Below are 15,965 nucleotides of genomic sequence, written 5' to 3'. Positions count from 1 at the left end.
GACAAGCACTATATGATTTTGCTTCCATGAGGCACCTAGAATAGTCAAATTGATAGAGACAGAAAGTAGACAGCTGGGCGCCAGGAGCGAGGGGAGGAGGGAATGGGGAGTTAGTGTTTTCCTGGATACAAAGTTTCAGTTTTGCAAGATACCAAGAGTTCTGGAGAGGGATGGCTGTGTGAATGCACTTTAATGTCACTGAACTGTATGCTTAAAAGTGGTTACTATGTGGGGCCCCTGGGTGGCTTAGGTGGTCAAGCTTCGGACTTCAGCTCAGGTCATGATCTCATAGCTCGTGAGTTTGAGCCCCGCGTCGGGCTCTGTGCTGACGGCTTGGAGCCTGGAGCCTGCTTCGGATTCTGCATCTCCCCCTCTCTCTGCCCCTCCCCTGCTCACACACTCTCTCTCTGCCTCTCTCTCTCCCTTAGAAATAAACATTAAAAAAATTTTTTTAAGCAGTGCCATTTACAATGGTGAATGTTATGCCGTGTGTATCTTATCGCCACTTGAAACTTTAAAGAAAAGAATAACTTGACTTCCAGAAGGAAGCTTTGTGCTGGGAAATGTGGGCCCACCCACTGTCCGGGGATGGGGGTGGGGTGGGGAGAGGGCATTCAAGGCAGGGGCAGCTACACACAGAGTAAAGACACAGGGGCAGGAATCCAAAGAGATGTGCAGGGAGACAGGGGGAAAGGATATGAATGCAGAAAACAAAAGTTGGGTAATGGGAAATGACATTCAGGGGTCATTTGGGGGAATTAGCAAACAAGATATACTTCTTAACGCAGGATACCACCACAGGAACTCAGAGCAAAAGGAATCAGGCAGAGTTCTTGTGACTTGGCCCCAGCTGCTGTGAGTATTCATAGCAGAGGGAATAGAACGGGGGTATAGGAAGCCAGACAGAGGAACTGTTGCTCGATCTTATGGACAATAGGGAGCCATCATAGGTTCTGTGAGAGGGAGTCATGATTTGGAAAGATTGCTCTTCAGCATGCTTTTGAAATATTGAAGGGATGCTTGCCTCCCGTTAGTACCCATTTCAAACCGTTTCATAAAATACTATCTTCACTGGGTGATGAGTTGCCAAGAGGGGGATTTCTCAGAGGTCCCGTTTCAGGTGAGACCTGAAGGATGAGAAGGGCCATCTCGACGAGCATGGAGGTAGGGGAGGGCGGGGGAAGAGTGTCCTCAGCAAAGGGAACAGAATGTGCAAAGGTCCAGTGATGGCAGGAGAGGAAATCCCGTGGCTTTGGATGCCCAGAAGGAGCTGTGTGTGCCTGGTGGCTTTAGTGAGGGAGAGCAGAGGTGTGTGTGTGTGTGTGTGTGTGTGTGTGTGTGTGTTTAGTTATTTATTGTGAGAGAAAGAGAGAGAGCATGGAGAAGGGGCAGGGAGAGAGGGAGAGAGAATTTCCAAGCGGGCTCGACGCTGTCCACGCGGAGCCTGACTTGGGACTCGATCTCACGAACTGTGAGATCATGACCTGAGCCGAAATCAACAGTCAGATGCTTAACCGACTGAGCCCCCCCAGGCGCCCCAAGGGGAGCAGAGGTTGAAGACGAGAACAGGTGGCTCTCCTTTGTGCCTATGGTGATGGGGAGCGGCTGGAGACCGACGCCATCAGGTTAGCACTGAGGAGACCTCTGTGGCCACAACATGGAAAAGAAGTTGCTAGAACAGGCGGTGTGCATGTGGGGGGCGGGGAGGGCTCACTCGGGCAGTATCAGAATCATGCAGACCTGAGACGATGGAGGCCTGGACCAGGAACCAGGGAGCAGCGGTGGGGTCAGGGGGGAGGGGAAGGTCTTCGGGCGTTTGTAATTGACCGAATGGGCAAGATGGGCGCCCGGGCTTCTGGATTGGTTCCTGGAAGGGCTTAGGGTTTAGGGTTTGAAGCAGCTTCAGGGTCTGAGGTCCTGGGTCCAAGTTCGGACATTCTCAGCTGAGCTGCCTACAAGACAGCCAAGGGGAGACGTCCACCAGCCACGGGGGACAGAGCCGAGGGGACACTGAGCGGAAGACTCGGGGAGGCACACAGGTGGGGGTAGGACCACAGCAGCTACGGGAGACCAGTTTCCCGAAGAGGCTCACAACACCGTCTTCAGCCACAGTCCCACCAAGACGTGCGGTCCATGCTCCACCCCCTTGACTCTTGCCAGATCATGTGACTGCACTGACCCACACAGGACACAGGGATGGGGGGTTGACCCACACAGGACACAGGGGCAGGAGATTTGGCCAGGGGACACAGGGGCAGGAGAATCCCTGGGGGGACACAGGGGCAGAAGCATCCCCAGGGGAACCAGGGGATTCAGTCAGTACCAGGAGCTGCCCTTGACTGGCCTGGGAACTTCTGCTTCCAGACGCTCAGAGGTCAGCTGCCATGTGCAAAGTGCATCTTCCAGAAGACCTTATGCCGTGAGAAACCCAAGCCAGGTGGAGAAGCCCCAGAGAATGAGATGCCACCCGGGCACAGAGAACAGGGCCCAGGAGCACTGAGGCCCCAACAGGTGCCCGAGGAAGCCAACTTCCAAGCGAATTTTCCAGACCTCCCCGGGCTGGCGCTGCTCAGAGAAGACACGGGCTGCCCGGCGGACTCTTCCTGGCCCCCAACAGCTGCACAGATCAAACCACTAAGCCAGAAGGTAGTTTGTGGTTCAGTAACGCGGATGACGAGCATAGACGGTGGCAGGTGGGGCACATTTTGGGAAACAGGCGGAGGAGTGGAGGGCCCACACTCAGCTCTGAGAATAACCCCAGAGCCAGTGGAGGGGCGTCCTGAGGTATGAGTGGTCAACGATATTGCCTCTTTTTCCTTTCTTTTTAAAGTTTACTTATTTTGAAAGAGAGGGGGAGAGAGAGAGAGAGGGAGAGAGAGAGAATCCCAAGCAGGCTCCACACCACCAGCACAGAGCCCGATGCGGGGCTTGAACCCACGAGCCGTGAGATCATGACCTGAGCTGAAACCAAGAGTGGGACGCTTAACCGAGCCCCTCAGGTGCCCCAATATTGCCTCTTCGTCCTTCACTCTTTCCCTCCAGATGGAGGGAGCCCAACTAGCATTGGCCTCTCTGCCCGTGCACCCCCGGGAAGGAGGAGACGCTTGACCTGGCTGATGAATTTGGAAGGAGGAAGGGGGTGTGTGTGTGACTGAGCCCTTTCCTCCCTCCTCCCGTGGAGCAGACAACTGTCTGGAACCATAGTCTGCGTTGTTACCCCACACTAAGCTTTACAGAGGTGGCCCTGAGGCCACCTGCACCTCCCCTCCCCTCCCCGCCACTCTGTCCTGTGAACTCTGGCTACTTTGGACTCCCCGGACTCACGGCTCTGTCACCTTAACCCAGGGAGCCCACCCGCTCTGCCTGGGTACCGCTTCCCTGAACCACAGCCTGGAAACTGCCTTTAGGCATTACCCTGGGGCAGTTGTAAGGCTTTTCTCATTTGTATCCATTCCTCAAGCATCACTGTCCTTCCTGCCTTCATGATTTAACCTTGATCACCTTGTGAAGCAGGTGCTCACATCCCTATTCGATTGTCCCCATTTTGCAGATGCAACATCAATATAAGGCAGGTGCTAGCTAGAACTACCCCCATTTCACAGATGAGTAAACTGAGACCTAGAGAGGCTAAGTGACTTGTACAAGGTTGCTTAGCGGGTAGCAGGGCCAGAACTTGGACCGGCTTCTTTCTTTCTTCAAGGATCTTCAACACTGCACCCTATTACCTCCCTGAATACCTCCCGTAACCGAATATAATTATTCCAGATCTTTCTTCACTGCCCAGGTTGCTGTGGTTCTGGGTCCTTATCTTAAAAATTTTTTTTCAACGTTTTTTATTTATTTTTGGGACAGAGAGAGACAGAGCATGAACGGGGGAGGGGCAGAGAGAGAGGGAGACACAGAATCGGAAGCAGGCTCCAGGCTCTGAGCCATCAGCCCAGAGCCCGACGCGGGGCTCGAACTCCCGGACCGCGAGATCGTGACCTGGCTGAAGCCGGACGCTTAACCGACTGCGCCACCCAGGCGCCCCTCTGGGTCCTTATCTAAAATGATAGGAAATAAAAGCCTGCCCCACAGAAATACGGGCATGAAAGCACACAAGATATGCCGACCTTGCTATTTACTACAGTTCATAATTTTTCCCCACCAGCCACTTTACAATTTAAAAAAATGGAAGGAAACAACAGAAGCGCTCGTCAAGAAGGGAATGATTAAATACGTGTACATTTTAAATACAAGTACGTTTACAATGTATTTATTATATTTATTTGTACTTATTGCATTTATTGATTAAATACGAATACATTTACAATGATTTAATACACGTACATTTTGATACATCGACACAATGTAACGCTGTACAACTGTTAAAAAGTATCAGATTCTTATGTACTGGCATGAAAGATGTTCTATCTATCTACTTACCTATCTATATATAACTTAATGAAAAATGCAAGTTGTAGATTGCATCGGACAGGGTAGGTTCCGTGCCAGGGCAGATTCAGTTCAGCGTTATTTCTGGCTCACATCACAATCCTTTAACCCTGCGCAAGTCCGTGGGATGGGCCAATGCTCAGCCCCAGGCAACCATTCAGGGACCCAGACTGTTCTCGTTGTCAGCATATCACAGCAGAAGGAGAAGAAAGAGCAGAGGGTCAGAGGTGGGAGATTTTTATGGGCCGAACATGGCAGTGACAATCATTATTTCAACCACATCCCCTTGTCTGGAGCTCGAACAGACTAATTGCAGGGTGGAGGCTGGGAGACGTCGGGTAGCTGTGTGCCCAGCCAAGGGGCTCGGTGACCGTGCGGCCGGCCTCTGCCGTGCGAACTGATATGTACCACTTAAACCCATTCATACAAAACCCCACAAATGGGTGCCTGGATATATTTTTAAAAGGGAAAAATCTGGGGGGCCCTGGGTGGCTCAGTCCATTAGAGCATCTGGCTCTTGATTTCAGCTCAGGTTATGATCTCACTGTTCTGAGATCCAGCCCTTGTAGGGCTCCGTGCTGACAGCGTGAAGCCTGCTTGGGATTCTCTCCTTCTCCCTCTCTGTCTGCCTTTGGATTCTGTGTCTCCTTCTCTCTCTGCCCCTCCCCTGCTCCCACTCGCTCTCTCTCTCAAAAATAAATTGAAGAAACCACACTGGTACAGATAAGTGTATAGTCAAATTCAGATAATAAATAAACATGTGTTTAATAATAAATAAATTTTAGGGGCGCCTGGGTGGCTCAGTCGGTTAGGCATCCGACTTCAGCTCAGGTCACGATCTCACGGACCGTGAGTTTGAGCCCCGCGTCGGGCTCTGTGCTGACAGCTCAGAGCCTGGAGCCTGCTTTGGATTCTGTGTCTCCCCCTCTCTCTGCCCCTCCCCCGTTCATGCTCTGTCTCTCTCTGTCTCAAAAATAAATAAACGTTTAAAAAAATAAATAAATAATAAATAAATTTTAATAAATAAAATAAACATTCTTTTTTAAAGGGAAAAGTCTGGAAGGATATACACTTTTACCTCCCATGAGTGAAAGGGAGACTCTCGCTTTTATTTTCTTTGTCTCTGTTATTTTTTTTTTATTTAAAAAAAATTTTTTTTTCAACGTTTATTTATTTTTGGGACAGAGAGAGACAGAGCATGAACGGGGGAGGGGCAGAGAGAGAGGGAGACACAGAATCGGAAGCAGGCTCCAGGCTCTGAGCCATCAGCCCAGAGCCCGACGCGGGGCTCGAACTCCCGGACCGCGAGATCGTGACCTGGCTGAAGTCGGACGCTCAATCGACTGCGCCACCCAGGCGCCCCTGTTATTATTCCTAGTAATGACACATGTTTTCTGTGATTAACACTTAAAGACTTGTAAAATGAGAGTATGTTGCTTTTTTTTTTTTAAAAGGGCTTTTAGCAAACGGAGCTTAGAATTCTAAATGGTCACTAGGGGGCAGAAGAGATACGTGTGTGCGGGTTCGCCTGCGCTGTTTGCTAATTAAGTGTTTACTACATTTCTTGCACAATTTCCTGGCTCAACAGGCCAGCTGTAACACTTACCAAATTGTTGGAAGAAATGACAGCAGCCAGGCCTCTCACACTGGCAGGCTTCATAACGTGTGGCCAAATACTCCCTGATCTAGACCCCCTACCCTCCCAGGATCACCGTGAGGACTGAGGCAGCTACTAAGCACACACCAGCCATGGGAAACCTTTATTATCATTACTGCCACTATCATGCACGACACTGCCTGTTTGTGCGGTAAAGACGTAGTGACTCCATATCCTTTATCCTCGGGGAGCTGATGATGCATCTGGGGAGTTCGGGGCAGGCACCTACGGACGGATTGCCAACAATCACAGCTGAGCCCCGGAGCCACCAGCCTCACTCTGCCTTAGTCTCACTGAACTCCTGTCATCCCGACAGCTGAATGTCATCTGCAACTGCCAAGAAGAGAATGTGACCCTTTTGGAAAGGGCCACACCTCTGATAGGCTCTCTGGGCAGCCCCTGGCCACCTGCCCGGCTGTCCCTCCCACCGTGGAGGTGGAGAGCTACACAGTGGTCATCTGGCTTGTCCTTCCTTTTTCCTGGGCTTCCTATTTTAGGTCTTTGACATCACAGTTTGCATTTTTTAATATTCTGTATCTATTAATAAATTATTGTAGTTAACATTTTTGTCCTTTAAATACAAGAATTAAATGTTGAACACACCATATTACAGTATTAGAGAGTGTTCTGAATTTGACTATACACTTATCTTTACCAGTGTGGTTTATTTTTATTTTTATTTTTAAATTTATTTTTGAGAGAGAGAGAGCAAGTGGGAGCAGGGGAGGAGCAGAGAGAGGGGGAGACACAATCCGAAGCAGTCTCCAGGCTCTAGCTGTCAGCACAGAGCCCGACACGGGGCTGGAACCCATGAACCGTGAGATCACCGCCTGAGCCAAAGTCAGATGCTCAACTGGCTAAGCCTCCGGGGAACCCCTGCCTTGTGTTTCGACGTCTTAAAAATCTGCCAGCCTGGGAGAGACTGCCCTCCCCCAGGCTAGCGAATTCTCGAAGATGGGAAAGGAAGCAAACCTTGCAACACCTCTCACACACCAAGCAGGTATGTCCCCTGCCCTAAATCATCCCAGGGCCCGGCGACTAGAGACCACCCCTATTTCCTGGAGCCGGTTGGGATTATTCCCTCTAGGCAACCCTAAACTGTTCACTTTGCCCTGCCTTGCCTTTCCTGAAGAAACCTCAATACAGGCTCTGGCCTAAGCTTTTCCCTTACTGCTGCTTCTGCCCCCTGTGTTCCCCCCCCCCCCCTTTCGTGCTCCTCAAGCTGCCCCGCCTGGTATGGTGTGCTCCTCCCCTCGGGAAATGCAAGTAATATGTTCTTCCAGTGGCATTGGCCTCCCCTTGTCGCCACCGAGTCACCCCTGTAAATTGAAACCCATGGGTACAAACAAGTCCTCCCCACCTGCGTGGACTCAGTGTCCTGAAGGGGACAGGCATTAAACAGATCCAAGAAACCAGCGAACTAGAGGGAGGCACGTGCTATGACATGGAATCCCACGAGGCTCTCTGCCATCTGAGATGGCAAGACGGACGTCCTGGCTTTGCCTCACCAGCGTGTCTCCCCTCCTCCCCCCGCCCCCCCCCCCCCCCCCCCCCGTATTGCCTTGAGCACATGCCCTTCCCCTGTCCCGCATGCCGGTTCTACGGCGTCCACTCGGAGCTTTCTCGCACCTGGTGCGGACCTGGCCGATTTGCATATTCTGCCCCCACCCCTGCGGTCATTGGTTCAGGATAGTCATGTGACCCAGACTAGGCTAATGAGTCGGCTGGTGCCCAACTCCACCACTAGGCGGAGAGAGACCACCCAGGAAGAGACCCAGCCCAGCGGGGCAATGCCATGGTTTCAGAGCCTAGAAGTGGCTGTGTCGGTCCTGGCTGTATCCCTGCTTTGCTATTTGCGACGTCCAACAAACTCCCTTTTGCTCTAACCAAGCTGAGCCGGGCTTCTGACCATGAAATCAAGCATCCCGACCAGGGCCAGGGAGCTGGCCCTATTGGGGGCGGCAGGAAGGGGCCCCCGGAGAAGTGACAGATCGGGAAGTGAAACACGACCAGGAAGGAGCCAGGTGGAGCAGAGGAGAGAGAACACGGGCAGGCAGAAAGCCCAGCGTGAGAGAAGGCCCCGAGGTGGGAAGAAGAGAGCTTTAGGAATTCGTTTGCCTCATTAACCTGTGTGTGTTCTGTGACAGCTACAAACACGTTTGGTGAATAACCTTTGTTAAGTAAGGTCCATTCAGAAAGTACTCTATTGTTTGAAAATCCCTCACACTTGATATGTCATGATTTATTACATATACTTGGTTTTACTCTCATGAACCCCTGACTGGGCTTACTATTTGAGTCTAATTTTCTACTTTGCACCAAGGATTTGGGGCCTAAAATACTGGCCCTCCTTGGCTCAGAAGCCTAGAAGGACTGGGGCAGGTTTGGGAGTGTTGGGGAGGTGGGTCTGGGGCCAGGGGCCAGGGGCCAGTTTTTCCTGGTGATGTGGCTTCCAAGGGAGCTGAGAAGTGCCACCCTGGCTCCGAGCAGCCATTCATTGGCTCTAAAAGAGACGTCAATGTGTCAAAGGCTTTGCCTTTGACTCCCAGAGAGCTGGAATTGACGACTCTGAAAATGTGGCTGCTACCAGTTCCAGAATCAGGAAACCCACCCCAATGTCCAGGTGGATGGAGACAGGAAATCTCTTGCAACAGCAGCCTCCCCTTCTCCCTGCACCTCTCCCAAATCCTGTCCTCATCACCAGATTATTTAATTTACCTATGTCAAGAGACACGGGAGGGAAAACTAGTTGCGTTGGTTTTGTGTTGCTTTTCTGTATTCTACCTCGGGCCAAAAACAATGAGCAGGGAGAAGGACATTTTTCTATATGTGACTATCCCTTGTGTTACCAAAGTATGTTACTAAGATTTATACTTGCATTATATGATTTAACTTTGCCTCTCCAAGTGTGAACTCTTTGGAGGAAAGAACCGGCCATGTGCATTTTTGTGGGACACACAGCACCCATCACAGTGCCTGGCTCTAGCAGGGTCCTTGATTCTTAAATTAATGACTTTTACTTAAGCAATCACCATGCTAGGAAAGGTTCACACCTGAGCTCCAAACTAGAAGCATAAATAGTCCCCAGCTAGAGATCCATTGAGTAGGGCAGGCAGGGGTCTCTTGTCCTATGGGTTGGGCCCAAGCCTTGGCATAGATGGGGGTTCTGAGACTCTGGAGACACTGAGCTCTGGGTGGGGTCAGACTGGCCAGGTGGCTCTTGCCTTCAGGGGGTGCTGAGTATCAGATGGGGAGAGCAGGGGAGGGCAGGGCAGTCCAGAGCCTGGAGTCCTTATGATGGCAGGGAGCACAGGGTCTGGAGTGGGTCAAGCCGAGACCCGGCCAGCTGACTTAGCTAGCAGGGGCTGCCGACACCCAGCTGGCCGGAGGGGAGACTGACCCCATGACTTTTCGCGGATTGTGGGCTAGCGTGGGGCTCTGAATGCTGGGTGGAGTCAGTCACTGGTTCCCTCATGGAGGCTAGAGTTTGGAAAGGAGCAGTGTGTCCTGTATCAGGGGGACACGCTGGGCTCCGGGCCCAAGGGAGGACCCTGAACTCTGTGTGGGGGAGATCACTCCCGGGTCCCGGCTTGGAGACTCCAGGCCAGCAGGAGGTGCTGTGTCTCGGGTAGCAGGGTCAGGACGGGCTCCCAGCCCCGGTAGAGGGTGCTGAGGGCCGGTTGGGGGGTCATTCCCAGCCTCTGGCGAGGAAATTCTGGCCCTAAGAGGACTCCGAGTCCTGCATGATGTGGGCGAGTGCGCGTCAGTCCCAAGCCCTGGCTTGGACGCTCCGGGTCGGCATGTGCCTCCGGTGAGAAGGTCAGGCCGGGTGGGCAGGGGCCGCTGAGTCCTGGTTGGGGTCAATGTGATGGCTGTGGAGCCCCGGTGGGGGTGCAGGCTCTGCGGCGGCGGTGGGTGGCGGTGCGGGCTCTGCGCGGGCAGGGGTGCTGGTGCGGGTCGGCGCCTCGCCCTGGCGTGGGGACTCCAGGCCGGCAGGGGGCGCCGCCTCCCAGACGGGAGGCTCGGGCCGGCTCCGGGCCGGCAGGGGGCGCTGGGCTCGCGGCGGCGTGGCGGGCGCCCGGCAGGTGGCGCTCTGGCCGCGGCCGAGGCGGGAGGCGGGCGGCGGGCGGCGGCGGCGGCGGCAGCGCGGCGCTGCGGCCGGCTCTCGGGCCCGGGAAGCGGCGGCGGCGGCGGCGGCGGCGGCGAGAGCGGAGGAGGCGGAGCGGCGGCGGCCGGCGGCGGGAGCGGCGGCGGCGGCGGCGGGGGCCCCGGGCGGGCGGGAGCGCCGCTGGCCGAGCGCACAGGCCGCGGCCCGCGGAGCCCGCCATGCCGGCGCGGGTGTGAGGCGCGGCGAGCCAGGGCCGAGGCGAGCGGCGGCCGCGCCGGCCTGTGGCCCCGCAGCGGCCCGGCCCGGGCCCCATGAGCGGCGGCCTCGGCCTCCGGCGCAGCCCGGAAATGTCCGGCAAGCTCGAGAAAGCAGGTGAGCGCGGCGCCGGGCGGGAGGGGCGGGCCTGCGGGGGCGCGGGCGCCGGGGCGAGCCGCCGCCCAGGCCTGGGGCCCCGCCGCCCCGCCGCCCCGCGGGGGCCGTCTCGGCGCGCCGGCCTGCTGGCGCTCCCGGGGCGGCGGGGCCGGCGGGATTCGGGCCCCCGGGGCGCGCGGGCAGCGGGACGGGAGCCCGGGCGCGCGGCCGTTCTTCCACGGCGGGCGGAGCCGAGCCCCGAAAGGTGTCACTTCTGCCGAGCCCCGGGTGTACGTTGAATCCGAAGCAGCCGCTTCGCTGGCTTCGGAGGAAGCAGGCAGGATGTGTCTGGGCGCCTTCGGGGCTCGCTCGCCTTCCCCGCTGGCGCCGCGCTGAGCTCCGGCAGCAGGGCCCGGAGGGAGCCTGCGGGTTTGGGGGCGATGATAACCTCATCTCTTTGTGTGTTTCCTAGAAACCTCGGAGAGCTGCCTTCCCATCACCGGGCTTCTGCCCGTGCTGGGGGTCAGAGTCCCCAAAGACTCTGTTAGGGCCGTGCCTCCGGGGTGCGGGTGGGGGGCCCGGGGCGGCTCTGGCCAGCGACCCCCGGCGGGGCGAATCCCTGGGTCCCAGGTGAGGTGGGCGGGCAGGCCAGGGCTCCTGTGCGGGGGACACCGTTGCTTGTCATCGCCTGGGCGCCAGCCTAGCTTGGCGGCCGAGTCGTGCAAGGCAGGCTTTTAGGGGCTGCCGAGGGGCAAGTTGCATTGATTTGGGAAGTGGCGCCTTCTTCCCAGGCGGAACCCATATACTCTTCTGCGCTGGGCCTCAGGAGGGGACTCGGAAGGGGTGGGGGGTGGGTGGGTGGGGACTTGCAGGCTGTGGTTTAAGCACAGGAAGGAAATTTCTGTCGCCTTTATTGAGGGTTTTCTATACATCCGGCTCTGTGCTGAGCACCTTACAAGTGTTGCTTAGTAAATCCTTGCAGGTTCTCGGTGGGAGAGGATTTGATGGTGGTTTTACAGGCTCAGGGCCTCTCAGTGAGTTCCTACGGGCTGGCCACCCAGCGAGAGGGCAGCTGGCCATCCACTGCGGGCCTGGCTGCCTTCCTCAGGGGCAGGGCCCTCGGTTTCAGGGGCTGTTTCTTGGGTATTTCTCTCAGCTTCTCATCAGGGCCGTGCCCGGTGACCGCGAGCTGCTTCTCGGCACACGTACCATTCCAGAAATACCTGGGGGTAATTTGTGCAGCGTTTCTCAGGAGCCCCATGAATAGTGTCTCCGAAGGGTGCTGTTGGGCAGGTCAGATTGTTTGCTTTAAATAAATAAATAAATGGCCGGGTTTTCTCTGCTTAGGATGCGTTCATTGTCAAAAACGTGAGAATCGAGGAAAAGGAAAAAGCCAGCTGAAAAGCACGTGTCGTCCTGCGGACCGCCTTCCACAGCGCAGACCTGTCAGATGAAATGAGTCTTCAGTTGTGTGCTCTGTTACCTCGAGAAGGGGTGGGGGGGGTCCTAAGGCCAGTTGCTTTCAGCATAGATTAGCCCCTTGCCCTCTCTGGGCACCTCCTTCCGCGAGGGTCTGCCGCAGACGGAGACACCAGTAAGCGCCTTCCTCAGAGAAGCTTCTCTGAGGCAGGGAGGGCCGGACCTAGCCTGACCCCGGACTCCGGACTCCCGGGCCACCTGATAGGCGCTGCAGCCAGAGCCGGGGCCTGGGGACAGCCAGGGAATGGGGGAGGCCCTGGAGGGGACGGGGCTCGTGCTGGGCTCCGAAGAGAGGGTGGGAGGGATGCCCAGGTGGAGTGGAGGTGGGGGGGGTGGGCAGAGAGGAAGGGGCCGACCCAGGGCCGCGGGAAACTCGGGAGGAAAATGCATTGGGTGAGAGGCAGCTAAGCGAGAAAGTTCTGAGGTTGGCACCTGTGTGGAGCTAGCGGGAAGCCCGTGGTGTCTACGGCCTTTGGCTGTGCCTCACGGTCGTCGGGGAAGATGGAGGCGCCCCTGGAACGAAGGGTGCGTCTCCCTGGGGGTCCCTGCTGGTCGTCACAGGCGCGCTTCTCCTTGCGTTTGGATGAGGTTCCTGTTGGCGTTTTCTAAACAGCCCTTCTCCTAAGTCACCAGCAGAGTGTTTCATTCCAAGGGAAGGGCTTTGGGTGCAGCAGCGACTCCTGTTAGCAAGTGCGTCCCTGGCAAGTCATAGAGGCTGAAGAGTCACTCGAGGTCTCCGGGGGGGAGATGTTCTGGGGTCTGCCATGCCGCCCTTCAGCATACTGACTCAGCAGTGCCTGGCTGGGGGCGGGGAGGGGCTGGGGGAGGGGTACGCCCACTGCCTTCCTCCCAGGGTCTACCTGCCGTTTCTTTGGGGACACGGAAAGGCAAGCCTCAGTTCGTGCTGTCTCCGGTCATCTCTGCTCCCAGATCGAGATGGTCTGGGTTCCAGAGGGCGGCAGAGGGTCAGCTGGCTGGCCGGTCGGGGCCTTGTCCGGTTAGCTTTGGCGGAGGAGGGCTGATGTTGGAGGGCGGAGGGTATGGATCAGGGAGCAACCCGGGGTGAGCTTGTGCGGAGGGAGGCCCGGCAGAGAGAAGAGACTCTGCCCTAGGAGCCCAGCGGGACTAGTTCTGAGCGAGGGCACCGGCAGGAGACGCGTGTGGCCGCTCCAAGGCCACTTTGGGGGAGCCGGGGAACACGGTTCCGGTTGTACGCAGGTATGATGGCGTTCAGTTGGTTCACGCTTAGTTCCAGCAAACACATCGTGTGCGGACGGTTGATGCCCTGCGTGTCTGGAACTGAAACGCCTCTCTTGACTATGCGCGGAGGTAGCAGGCTGGTGGCTCCGGGCTGGGTTCTGTCCATAGATGTGTTGTGTTTGAGCCATACGCGTTGCCGAAGAAAGAGGAAGGAATTGATGGCCAGCCCTTAAAAATCAGGAAATCGCTCACCTGTCTCAGATTTCTGGTTCTCTTGAAAAATGACAAACTCTGGTAACTCTGAGGCCTTGTTTCCTACAAGGTGGCGGGGTGGGGCAGGGGGTGGGCGCCACTCCCCCCACCAGCCACGTCTCGGATTCCTCTTTCCCACTTGGGCCGTTGACATTTGAGTCTGCAGCCCCTTCCTTGGAGACACCATTTGTGTGTGTTCGCATTTCATCCGGACTTTGAAATCTTTGCCCCATTCCTCCATCGATTCCTTCCTCAGTCGCTCCGCGCCAGCTCTGTCCGGCTCCGCACGAGGCTCCGGGGAACTAGCGTTGAACTCAGCAGACATCAGTGTGCCCAGGCCCTGGCCCTGGCAGTGTGGGGAGCACCGGAGAGGTCAGGAGGGGTCACGTCAGACTTGGGGGGGGGCAGGTGTCAGGCGGCTAGCTCTGTGGGGAGCTGAGATTCAGGGTGAGACTCAGAGGGTGGGGCGAGTTAGCAGGGGCACAACGCAGGGATAGGGAGGAAGGGGGTTCTGGTTTTACTGACCACTCATCAGCGTCTCCCTGGCTCGTTTGTGCGTCGCAGATGGTTTGTCCAGCATCTCCTAAGGGGCCTGGACTTGTTCTGGTCCTTGGAATACAACCCACCGCCCCACCCCCCTCCAGGGCCTCACCTCCTAACTGGGCAGATACTCGGAATAGACACCGTGAGAACGTAGACTGTCACCGAACCCCCCGGCCAGTTCTACGGGCTCCCTGTGACCCCGAACTGCCCGCTGGGGCTGATGCGGTACACGCTCCCCGGTGCACTGCCTGAGGACAGAATGAATACGGCGTCTCAGACTCCAGTGTTTGTTTTTCAGGTGTGTGGAGAGGCTTTTGTTGTAAACTAAAAAGCAACATTTATCCCGACCGCGCGCGTGGTCACTTCGTCGTTGTGCTTTTCCTCAGAACAGCGGAAAAGTGCCGTCCCACGAGGCCGTAGCGAGTTCTTGTGGGTCCGCACTCACTGGGTTTGGGTCAGTTTTAAACTTCTCTCAGATTTTACACTTCCTCCTCCCCCCCCCCCCCAACAGTCTTTCTGGTCGAGATGAATCCAGTCAACGCTTACAGCTTTTTTGTGGCTCCCGGGAGGCCTTCATTCACTCACACGTGCAACTTACCCAGTCTGTCCTCGTGGGCAAACGCTGTGACGCCTCACGGCACGGGGTCCGGAGAAGACCGGCCCTCCCAGGGTCCCGGTCCAAGAGTAACATCAAAATGGTCTTGAACATGTCTGCAGCGTCCTGTCATTCTGAGAACGCATCGAGAGACAGCCTCCTCTCACTCCACCCGCGGGACCGTCCTGGGGGCTGGGTCAGGGCTCATTCTCCCTATTTTGTGCCTGAGGACAACTAAGATCCAGGAAGGTGTGGGGGACCGAGCAGGCGGTCTCCAGCTCCCTGCCCGGCCACCGTTCCGCCTTCACGCAGCACCGCTTAGAGCCTCCCGGGTGCTGGGCACACAGTAGCTTCATCTTGATTCTTGCTCATGTTTCTGTTTCTGGTCTTCCCTAAGCGGGGAGGGAAACAACAATAACTCCGTTAAATAAAGGTAGGCCCAGCGTAGTCTTTAGGCTGCGTGTGATACTAATACCACTAACAACATTAGCAGTCCTTGAGGGAGATAAATGGCATGGGTGTGGGCTGCGTTTCACAAAAGCAGCCACCGCGGCCCCAAATGTTGCCTGGTCGCCTGCACAGCTGCTGGCAGAGGTGTTTTGAATGGGATTCCTCGTGGCCGACAGACCTGATGGGAGGCCGTAAAGATGAGTCATGTGTGAGCTTGCAGAAAAATCATTTCCCAAATTAGCCCGGATTGGAGAATGCCCCGAGCACGGGGCTGGGTCTTGCTTCAGTCCAGCTGGACGTGTTCCCCGTTGCCGTAATAAGATGACGCACTGGACAGAGTGCTGCCGGCTGCCGCGCCCGCGAAGGATCCGACCGGGCGCCTCGCGGCTGGGACAGGTGTTCCCCTGATTCGTCACCCACCTTGCCCCGAAGGCTGTTTTATGATGAAAAACAAAACCGACAGTTTGTGAATTCTTAAGGGATCTGTCATCTTGGTTCCAGCCATTTGTTTTGGCCATTTGACTAAGACTGAGACCTGTCGTTGTGAGCTTGGGCGACTCTTTCCCTTTCCAGGGTCTCGTTTTCTCCGTCGGCGCTCTGAAGGCACGAGACTCTCAAGTTAGTGCTTCTTTGTTCTGTTTGAAGGTGGCAGGTCCTTATCTGCCACGGAAGAGGGCCATCAGAAGCTTTGAGGACCGTGAATCCTTCCTGTTCAGCGGTGGCCCCTGAGGATCCTCCGGGGGTCCTCCAGTGAGCAGTGTGAAAACTTACTTCCAGGATGCACTCAGCCTTCTCTTCCAAAACCAGCCTCCTCTGGGCTCGTCGTGCCTTCTCTTCCCCTAGCAGATCGTGAATTCCGTGGGAAGGCCCCAAATAAACACTTGGGGAAATCGGTA

At 56.1% G+C, this 15,965-nt stretch overlaps 1 protein-coding gene across 7 annotated transcripts in view; it reads left to right on the top strand.

Annotated features, from left to right (window-relative positions):
* Positions 1-10,414: 10,414 nt before the first annotated feature.
* Positions 10,415-15,965, top strand: part of RAPGEF1 (Rap guanine nucleotide exchange factor 1) — a 132,746-nt gene continuing 127,195 nt past the window's right edge. For 3 of the 7 annotated variants that reach the window (XM_047830920.1, XM_047830906.1, XM_047830919.1), the window contains exon 1: positions 10,415-10,571. In XM_047830920.1, coding sequence (XP_047686876.1) covers positions 10,511-10,571 — 61 coding nt within the window. In that variant the 5' untranslated portion in view covers positions 10,415-10,510. Of the gene's footprint in view, positions 10,572-12,950; positions 13,027-15,965 lie in introns of those variants that run through there. The other 4 variants (XM_047830916.1, XM_047830915.1, XM_047830910.1 and 1 more) reach the window with 3 other exon arrangements.

This window comes from Prionailurus viverrinus, chromosome D4 (genome assembly GCF_022837055.1).
Source record: "Prionailurus viverrinus isolate Anna chromosome D4, UM_Priviv_1.0, whole genome shotgun sequence".
Taxonomy (NCBI): domain Eukaryota; kingdom Metazoa; phylum Chordata; class Mammalia; order Carnivora; family Felidae; genus Prionailurus; species Prionailurus viverrinus.
The sequence above is the reverse complement of the archived record's forward strand: the minus strand, read 5'-3'. Positions and strand labels throughout refer to the sequence as shown.